Source organism: Carlito syrichta, unplaced genomic scaffold (genome assembly GCF_000164805.1).
Source record: "Carlito syrichta isolate Samal-C Ts95f unplaced genomic scaffold, Tarsius_syrichta-2.0.1 Scaffold153648, whole genome shotgun sequence".
In the NCBI taxonomy this organism is placed as follows: Eukaryota; Metazoa; Chordata; class Mammalia; order Primates; family Tarsiidae; genus Carlito; species Carlito syrichta.
In genome coordinates this window covers 123,664-134,136 of record NW_007097744.1, presented here as the reverse complement: position 1 = coordinate 134,136, position 10,473 = coordinate 123,664, and the positions used below count along the sequence as shown (strand labels likewise).

The following is a 10,473-nucleotide window of genomic DNA, read 5'->3' as shown; positions in this document are numbered from 1 at the left end:
TCTTATTACTTACATGTACACACACAAAAACAGGAACCACATCTCTCATTCCCACTGGGCCTACACAACAGATCTTTCACATATCAAGCACATTATTGCAGAAAACAGAAGCAAATGGGAAATTACTCAATTTATTTTACAGGACTAAATGACCCTGGCACAAACACCAGAAAAATGATAGCACAAAAAAGAAAACTTTGATCTAGTCATATATGAATTCAGATGGAAAAATTCCAATGAAAATCAGCAAACTGAAAGCAGCAGGGAGTTAAGCAATAATACATCAATAAGTTTTATGATGGTAAAATGAAAAAAAAAATCTACTATGTAATTCACTACAATAAAAGGTTAGAGGAGAAACACAGTAATCTCAATAGATATAGAAAAAAACTTTGATAAATATAATAGATTCTTTTTAGACATAATTTATATAACATAAAATTCACCAATTAAAGTGTACAATTCAGTGGTTTTTAGTAGCTCCTCAAAGTTATTTTCATCACTCCCTCAAAAAAACTCCAAGTCCGTTTTCAGTCACTCCTCATTCTCTTCTCTCCCCATTCTCTGGCAATCACTAAAACTTTCTTTCTCTGTGAATTTGCCTATTCTGGACATATTAAGTGAATGGAATAATCAAATATGGGCCATTTGTGTGAGGCTTCTTTCCCTTACCATAATATTTTTGAGGTTCATCCATCTTGTAACATCTATCAATATTTCATTCCTTCTTATGGCTGAATAACATTCTTGTGTAAAAACACAGATCTGCTTGTCAGTTGATGGACATTTGATTGTTTCCAGTTAGGGGCTATTATGAATAATGTTGCTGTGAACTTCATGCACAAGTTTTTATATAAACATGTTTTCAATGTTTCTCTTGGGCATATACCTAGAAATGGAACTGTTTAATTCATTTTTGTGATCAAAATTATTGGCAAACTAGATATAAAGTATATAGCAAATATATTTCATGAAACAATAAAAGTAAAAAATATAATACAACACAATAAAAGTTTAAAAAAAAGATAAGGACACCCTTATCTTATATAAGATATGTACACAAGTATCCTAGTGTTTTCCCAAAAAAATACATATGTAAACACACAGAAAATGTCTGGAATATTACAAACCAAGTTGGTATAGATGGTTATCTTGGGAAAGGAGTGAGGTACCAGCATTGTGAGTGTTCACCAAAGAAGAATTTTATCTTAATCTACAAGTCTTTAATTTTTATCTAATTAAAATGTAAGAGGTTATACAACTGCATGTATTTTTCAAACTCATAGAACTAGATCGTTCTGCATCTTATCTGCAGTGGTGGTTGCATGAATCAATGTATGTGTAAACTTTCAGGACCATATAACAAAATAAGTGAATATTACTATAAAGTTTTAAAATTTTTTAAAGATACAAGCAATCAAGCCTCATATAACTATCATCTAAAAAGGGTGAATTTGGCTGTATGTAAATTATACTTCAATCTACCTGACTTTAAAAAAAGAAAAGATTTTAATTTAAAAGGACAATCATAATATAATTTGTTTTAAAAATAAGGTAAATTACCTTAGTGGCATGAAAATTGCCTATGATATATTAATTATAAAGCAGATTATAAGACATATGTACTATATACAAGTGTATAATATGATCCCACCTGTACGCCTATATCTTAATTTATTTCTGCATAATAGGTTACAGATATTTTTCTCTTTGCTTACCTGTATTTTTTTCTACAATGAATACATATTATTTTCTAATAATTTTTTTCAGTGTTGGCTGGGTGGGCACTGGCTCAATGGTGGAGACTCGGTATAGAATCTTCAGACTGACTCTGTTACCCAAGCCAGGACTCCAAGAGTGAGCCTTGGCAGTGGTCCAAGGGAATGAGTGGGAGGGAGGGGTTCCTATGGTAAAAATTGTGGTTAAGGCCCTGACAGCAATGTGTTCCCAGTGTATCTGATCATTCAGTTACCAGAGGCATGCATGAAAGGGTTTGCCAAATTGAATATAGCTCTTAACAACTTACTTTGGGGCCCCACGAGGCACGGTCAAAGATTTCCTTCCCAGCACACTAGAAAGCATTCTCTGCCAGCAGATTGGTCCCTGTCAAATTATTTATAGAGATTGGTCCACATACTCAAAATGATATGAATATTTCTAATTATATCCAAACATGCCAAATGTCACTACAAACTATGCTGAAGGCTCATGTTGCCAAATGTCTTGCCCTAACAAAGAAGAGGTAGCTGCAGTATCAGCACTTTAGTTCCTATATAAGCAGGACTAACCCTTGTTCCTTACCTCCATCAAGAACCCAGAGGTAAGTGATGAGGGTCTTGGGACTTGAAGAATCCCTGTAGACAGAAAGGGCTTGAACCCACAGCTATCTCTGAGCATGACTCTGTTCCTCTCAACTTTGACTTCTGTTTTCATAGAGCCAAACTTTAGGGTAGGAAAATTTTAATTCTGTAACTCTTTTACTAGAATTTCAGAGCACCACTAACAAGAAACTTGTTGTTTTACAGTGTGGGACACTTTTGAACCTGCATTTTCATCTGGAACTCCAGAGGTAAGACAGATTTATTCATTTATTGATAACAGAGGGGATACGGTCTAATGGAGTTTTGAACAATTCTTAACATTAACAAAACATTTCCATGTTTTTACAATGATGTCAGGAGAGCATATTTTCAAATGCCTGTTTATAAATGCTAGAAAATCCCTTTTCAGAGTGCCTTGTTCTCAGACTACCCTCATTTGAGTTTCAGGATTAAAAGACCATTTAGGACAGAATTAGCTTTGACAGTGAGTTCTCAACTGTGCCTTAGAACTGTCCAGAGGCAACAGAAAAGTCCATGTCAACCTTCTTCTCCTGCAAAACACTGAACACTTAAGACATTTTATAAACATTTTTAAACACCCCAGAAATATTCTTTTTTAGTTTTTTTTTTTATTTTAAAGATGTGAGGTACAACTCAGGATTAGGTATACAAGTGGTCATAATACAGGTAGCGTCTGGGCCTTCCTTTGGTCCCACTTTGCCTGGTTTGAGATCAGGTAACCTTACTGATGTTATGAGAAATTCTTACCAAAAATATAAACCCAAACAAACACCTTGTTAAAAACTATAATATTTTTGCTACTTTTGATAATTCACTGTTATTTATCATTAGAAAGACTTATTATTAGTCATTTAAAAGGTTACAAGGTCACAAGGGGCCAAACACCATGATAAATGTAACAGAAAACCTGCCCTTTCCTACGTAATTTATTACCCTAAATAAAGGAAAAACTCAATGACTCTAACACGTCAATATTGCAGAGATGTGTCTTCAATCAGAAGACAATGGCTTACATGAATGTGATGTACTCTTAAAAGAAAAACCCCATGGAATTTATGTGGAACGAAGGGCCTTCATGCTGAAGCTCTCATTTCTCTGATTAGATTTGTTAAGTGACAGTTGAAATCTCTCATGTCAAAAAGAGACTGTCAGAAAAGATTTTGGAATTAAGGCAATGCTAAGTTTCTTAGTAACAAAACAAATGACAAAAAAATTCAGAGTACTAAAATGTATTATAAGGTTCTTCTAACAACCCACTGAAAGATATAATACCCAATAGCAACATAAAGTAGATGTTAAAAATCATTATTTGGTCGATTAGAGAAAATAGCTATCTTAAAAGGCAAAGATGTTTTCGATAGCTTTGAACATATTAACTTTCATTTAAACAAGACACACTTATTTTCTAACTATATGATTGTCCTAGCATATGGCATATGCAAATAGCATGCAGAAAAAGAAATGGGGATTAAATAATTACAGTTGCTATAAAACAATCCATCAACAGTTTTTGCTATAGAGATTGTTACAGTTTAGAGATTAAAAAAAAAATGTAAGAATTCCGCTCTAATTCAATTGTAGTTACTCTATCCCTGAGGATCAAGATATGTAATCTGGAAAGGAAATTTGCAGTCCTAAAAATGAAGTCTCAAATTACAGTCTCATTCCAAACTAATCTTTGAGACTATGTGAGAACACTGGGGAAAGTCAGATTGGAGGAATGGCTACCACACAGCTATGCTCAACCTTCTTTCACTTCAAATCCTAACTCACATTTATAACTTCTGTTTATTTCTCTCTCTCTTCTGTGTTGTCCCCCAGGCAGGATCCTTTGCGAAACAAATCGCAGCCATGAGTGCAAGTTCGGACGCTGAGATGGCTGTTTTTGGGGAAGCCGCTCCCTATCTTCGAAAATCAGAAAAGGAGCGGATTGAGGCCCAAAACAAGCCTTTTGATGCTAAAACATCTGTCTTTGTGGCGGAGCCCAAGGAATCCTATGTGAAGAGCACCATACAAAGCAAAGAAGGAGGGAAAGTAACTGTAAAGACTGAAGGTGGAGCAGTAAGTGAAAACATCAGGGAAAAATACTTTCCACTTTATTTCTCTAATTTACTTTAATTTCTCTAATCCACTTCATTTCAAAAGTTGAAGCCCAACTCATGGGAATCCCTAAACCCATTGCCAATACAAACACCCTTCTAGTCAGCATATAGACATTAGATTTGGAAGGCAAGGGGAATTCACAGCAGTAATCTCATGTCTCCCCTTCCCAACTCTTCATGGGTCTTCAACCCAAGTATCAGCCTTCACCATTTTCCTTCAAGTCCCCACTTTCTGATCTGAATCTCCAAACTTGAGAGAAATTAAAACTAGCTCCCTCTATCCAAAGTTAAATATTTACTTAGTTAAATAATATAATAATATCCCCATTGCTTCCCGCAATACGGCATATGCAAATATCATGCAGAAAAAAGAAATGGGGATTAAATAATTACAATTGCTATAAAGCAATTCAACAGTTTTTGCTATAGAGATTGTTACAGTTTAGAGATTTAAAAAATGTAAGAATTCCACTCTTATTATGAATAAAAGGACAATAAAAAATTTAACCACTAAAAATAAAAGCATATAAACTGATAAATAAATCTGGGATGAGAAAAAGAATGTGGGAGGAAAAAATCTTTTACAAAGGTAGTCATAGCTCATCATAGGAAACAGATTCTCTTAACGTCAAACTCCAAAATGAATTATTTTTGTCTTCTAAAAGAATATTGAATAATATAATGCAAAGTATGTACAAACTATAGTTTTATACCAAAATAAGCAGGCAAACACAAACCCTACCACCAACTGGGGTTTTTTGTTGTTTTTTGAGTTGGAGTCTCACTCCATCGCCCAGGCTGGAGAGTAGTGGCACACTCATGGTCACCCCAGCGTCAACCTGCTGGGCTCCGGCGAGCCTTTCACCTCAGCCTTCCAAGTGGCTGGAACCACAGGTGCGAGCTCCCACGCCCGGCTAATTTTTTTTAATTTATTGTAGAGACGAGGTCTCACCAAGTTCGCCAGGTCTGGTCTCGAGCCCTCGGGCTCAAGCAATCCACTCGCCTCGACTTCCCAAAGTGCTGGGATTATAGGCTGAGCCACCAAGCCCAGTCCCACCAGTTGTTAAAACAAACTGGTCTCTTGATTACTTGTCAGACTCTAACTGTCAGAGAAGACCAAATCTTCCCTATGAACCCTCCAAAATACGACAAAATTGAGGACATGGCTATGATGACCCATCTACATGAACCTGGAGTGCTGTATAACCTCAAAGAGCGCTATGCAGCCTGGATGATCTACGTGAGTGCCCTTAATCATTTCATTCCATTTAATCCTCTGAATAAAAGCAAGATCCACATATTGAATGTTCTGATTTTCTCACAGACTTACTCAGGCCTCTTCTGTGTCACCGTCAACCCCTACAAGTGGCTGCCGGTGTACAATCCCGAGGTGGTGGCTGCCTACCGAGGCAAAAAGCGCCAGGAGGCCCCGCCCCACATCTTCTCCATCTCGGACAACGCCTATCAGTTCATGCTGACGGGTGAGTGAAAGAGGCCTCTATTTACAGAAATGTGTAAATAGAATCTTTGATCGATCTCTTCCCAGCCTTATTGTAATGATACATTCCAGTCACATGGGGCTTAATTGTTTTCAAAGAACTTTCACAGTAGTGATGCATTCTTTATGGCAGCCATCTTCATTTTACAGAGGAATAAAAGTGAAGTTCACTGAATTTATTGTCCTGCCCATGCTTATTACACAGCTAGTAAGAAGAAACCTAGGTGAAACAATTACCAGATCTCTGTAAACATATTATTGCTTTCCATATCTTTTTACTTTGCAAATTAGATAGAAAAAAGTTCAAATATATTCACAAACACAGCAATCAAGGAAGAGAATTATCAACCATAACTAGAAAGCTATGTGAATTATTGTCTTTATTTTTGAATGATGCAGATAATATTGCCAGCCTTTAGGGTAGAACATGAGTAATGAAAGATCTATGACTTTCTTCACAAAGATTTTGAAGCACTTTTCTGTTAGAATGAAAGAAAATATTTTTTCTTTGAGGTAAAAAGACTGTTTTCTTAGAAAAATTTTTAAGAATTGTATAAAAGTCTGTTATTCCTCCTTTATCAAAGCATACGCAACCAGCTTTGATATGTATAGGCTCAAATGCAACATTAAAACATTTTATCTTCATACACCAAATGTATTGCCTTTGGAAATATTCTAAATTCCTGAGTTTCCTGTTGTTCCATGGAATTTTGGAAACTAAGAGGTTTTCTTTTTTGTTTTTTTCTTCAGTTGTTTTAAAATTGTCTTCTAAAGGGGGAGAGAAAGAGATAAAATAGGAATCTCCCATTACAAATTGGCCAGCAATCCTACAAAGGTTCTATGCCAGTAAACTGTTCTTTGGTTGTCAACAGAAGCTAACTACCTCCCAGAAAGTATCCAAATGCTGGCTCATTTCAGAGGTTTTAATACTCAGCAGCTGCATTTACACAGCTATGTTCACCACCACCCCCACTGATGTCCCCACTCCCCAGGCTTTGGGGCTGCTCCAAAGCCATGGTTACTATGGCTCCCAAACATGACTTCCATGTAAAATCATGCAGAACCCTGGCATTTGATCTGGTCAATGTTACTTCAGCATTTCCAAAAAAGACCAGAATATTATTTTCTTATCTATGCTCCCACTAGATGTGATGTGATCTTCCATGATTTTGCTTATACCAGGCAAAAAAATCATCCTCAATATGATCCAAAATCTGCATCTACTTCTCTGAATAGGATGTTACATTTCTCTAAAATCTATGCCTATATCTACATCTAAATATCATCCAGATTTGTAACTATTTTCCCTGAATAGATTTTTAGATTTTAGAATTCTCTAAAATCTGTCAGTATAAACTTAGAGATTTAAAAAATCTGCAAATTGATAAAAATAAGTATCAGTCACATGAATAGAGACATTTGTTTTACTTTATTTTATATTTTAGAAATGTAAATAAGGCTAAAAGGAAAATAAAAGCAAATAAACACAAACATTCACTATTCCAGGCCCTTTCCTTATTTAGTATTACTAACAGTCAAATAGTGATATTAAAAGCTAGAAAGAGGCCAGGTAGCAGAAAAATATAAAAACTAGAAATCAAAGACCTAAATATCTTTGACCTTAACTAGCTATATACTTCATATCAGAAAAGCCACTTATTCCTCTCTGAGTCTCAACGTCTTTATCGTTAAGTGAAAGAGTTAGCCTGAGCAATTTCTAAGATCTCTTATGACTTCAGAAGTCTATGATTCTTATTGAAGTATTTACAAATAAAATTATATGATGCCTGGAGTTTTCATTAAAATAATCCAGTGAGATTGGGATGGTGTATAAATGATATAAAATTGGCCAAATGTTAATAACTGTCTCATCTATATGATAGGCACATGAAAGCTCATCATATTATTGTCTCTACTTCTGTATATGTTTGAAATTTTTCATAATAAAAGTGTTTAAAATTAACAAAATATACATCCCACATCTATTAGGATGACCACTTGTTTTTTTTTTTAATGGAAAATAACAAATGCTGACAAGAATGTGGAGAAAGTAGAACTCTTGTGCACTGTTTGTGGGAATGCAAAATGATGCAGCTGCTGTAGAAAATATAATGACAGTTCCTCAACAAATCAGAAAGAGAATTACAATATGATCCAGCAATTCCACTTCTAAGTATATAACCGAAAGAACTGAAAGCACATTTGTACACTCATGGCCATAGCAGTAACCCAAGTGTCCATCAATAGATGAATGAATAAGCCAAATATATAGGTATGCACACAATGGGATATTATTCTGCCTTAAAAAACAAGGAAATTCTGACCCATCCTACAACATGGATAAATCTTGAAGACATTATACCGAATGAAATTAGCCAGTCGCATAAAAGACAAATACTATATTATTCTGCTTATATGAGGTATGTAAGCAGTCAAATTAATAGAGACAGAAAGTAGAATGGTGGTTGCCAGGGCCTGGGTGGAATGGGGAATGAGGATTTAGAGTTTAATAGACACAGAGTTTCAGTTTTACAAGATGAAAAGAATTATGGCGATGGAGGGTGGTGATAGTTGTACAACATTATGAATGTACTTAATACCACTGAACTGTACACTTTAAAATGGTTAAGATGGTAAATGTGATGTTATGTTTATTTTACCACAATAAAAAATTCAATACAAAAAGGGAGCAGATTATTCTTTGCCTCTCATGTTCACAAATTTTACACCAAGGGGCAGTTGGCTGTTTTGACCAAAATAGGTGACATCTTCAAAAAGTTAAAAAGAACAAGCTGTGTTTGATCTGAACTAGTTCAATAATCTTCACACTGAATGTGCATTTTTAAACCAATAATCTTTATTTCTTTCACAGATCGTGAGAACCAGTCCATCCTGATCACGTATGTGATTTTTTTCTTCTTCTCTGATTTGCAGTGTTTGTCTTAGATGTTGACAGTATGGGCCATAGTTCTGATCTTATCTCTGATTTCTGTTTGGCAGTGGAGAATCCGGGGCTGGGAAGACTGTGAACACCAAGCGTGTTATCCAGTACTTTGCAACAATTGCAGTTACTGGGGAAAAAAAGAAGGAGGAATCTGGCAAAATGCAGGTGGGTCTGATAGCCAGAGTCAGAATCAAGACTCTGGCAGGGCTCTCAGAAGTCTAGATCCCCAGATGTGAAAATTGTTCCATCCCTTGCAGGGGACTCTGGAAGATCAAATCATCAGTGCCAACCCCCTGCTGGAGGCCTTTGGCAATGCCAAGACAGTGAGGAATGACAACTCCTCTCGCTTTGTAAGTCTCTTGGTCACAGAAGGGTCTTCTCAGCCCTTAACTTCTAGAGTAGTCATGTCTAAATTATTATCTCACTTGTATCTCTCTGTGTGCTTCTGTTTTCTAATACTAAATAATCCTTATCTTTTCAAGGGTAAATTCATTAGAATCCACTTCGGTACTACAGGGAAGCTGGCATCTGCAGATATTGAAACATGTGAGTAACAAGATCACTGAAAATCAAAACAGAAAGACAAGTGATTTCATTTGCAAGGATATTTTGCAACACTTTCTGTGCATGAAACCTGTGAAAGAGAGGTCTGCTGCCAGTATTGCCTGTGAGCTAACGCCAGATTTATACTGAATGCTGTGCTTATCTCAACCTCAGACTGATAGTTCTGTGTAGCACATCCTAGAGAAGTTCCTGCCTCAGAAGCAACTATGATTTTTCTTCAGGACAATACTAGGCTACCTATGGGTTCCCAATACCTCTCTGTAATTTGCTCTTATCTGAGTTTTGGGAGATGTTTCCAAAATAGTCTACCACACATTGAATCTGAGGCAATCCAAAGAAGGAGGAGATATTAGGGATCAACTAAAATACAGAAGTCACAGATTCTCCACGTGAAACTGTATTTGTCCTAGAGCAAGTATGCTCCAGTTGCTGCTCTTAGTGAGAATCATGGGCAATCACCTTATCCATCTACAATTCTATATACAACCACAGGGTTGTATCAAAATGAAACCTCATTGGAGCCAAATGTAATGGCCCCCATTTTGACCAAAGATACTGACTGAGGATCATGTAATGTCTCAGAAGCATTGATTTTTTTTTCATACTCAATATCTATCTCCCTCTCTTTCCAGATCTTTTAGAAAAGTCTAGAGTTACTTTCCAGCTGAAGGCAGAAAGAAGCTACCATATTTTTTATCAGATCACTTCCAATAAGAAGCCAGAACTAATTGGTAAGGAAGAATTTACATTCATAAATGAAAGTTAATAATTTTATTAACAATGTCTAATATAAAGCATATACCCTGAATTCTGTGTACCTAGAAATGCTCCTGATCACCACCAACCCATATGACTATGCCTTTGTCAGTCAAGGGGAGATCACAGTCCCCAGCATTGATGACCAAGAAGAGTTGATGGCCACTGATGTAAGTTATCCACGGATTTTATTCTTAAAAAGTCATTATGTATAGGAATGACAGTAACAGCCTGCTGTAGGTATGGGTTAAGGACACAGTACAAATT

General features: G+C 36.0%; 1 protein-coding gene across 1 annotated transcript in view; it reads left to right on the top strand.

Moving 5' to 3' along the window:
* Positions 1 to 2,308: 2,308 nt before the first annotated feature.
* The window catches only part of LOC103252144 (myosin-8), a 30,728-nt gene continuing 22,563 nt past the window's right edge, over positions 2,309 to 10,473 (top strand). Inside the window, exons 1-11 of the mRNA XM_008050755.2 lie at positions 2,309 to 2,320; positions 2,526 to 2,569; positions 4,164 to 4,403; positions 5,541 to 5,684; positions 5,769 to 5,925; positions 8,815 to 8,842; positions 8,943 to 9,051; positions 9,144 to 9,236; positions 9,369 to 9,432; positions 10,083 to 10,181; positions 10,273 to 10,376. Of these exons, the coding sequence (XP_008048946.1) occupies positions 4,194 to 4,403; positions 5,541 to 5,684; positions 5,769 to 5,925; positions 8,815 to 8,842; positions 8,943 to 9,051; positions 9,144 to 9,236; positions 9,369 to 9,432; positions 10,083 to 10,181; positions 10,273 to 10,376 (1,008 nt within the window). The 5' untranslated portion in view covers positions 2,309 to 2,320; positions 2,526 to 2,569; positions 4,164 to 4,193. The remainder of the gene's footprint in view (positions 2,321 to 2,525; positions 2,570 to 4,163; positions 4,404 to 5,540; positions 5,685 to 5,768; positions 5,926 to 8,814; positions 8,843 to 8,942; positions 9,052 to 9,143; positions 9,237 to 9,368; positions 9,433 to 10,082; positions 10,182 to 10,272; positions 10,377 to 10,473) is intronic.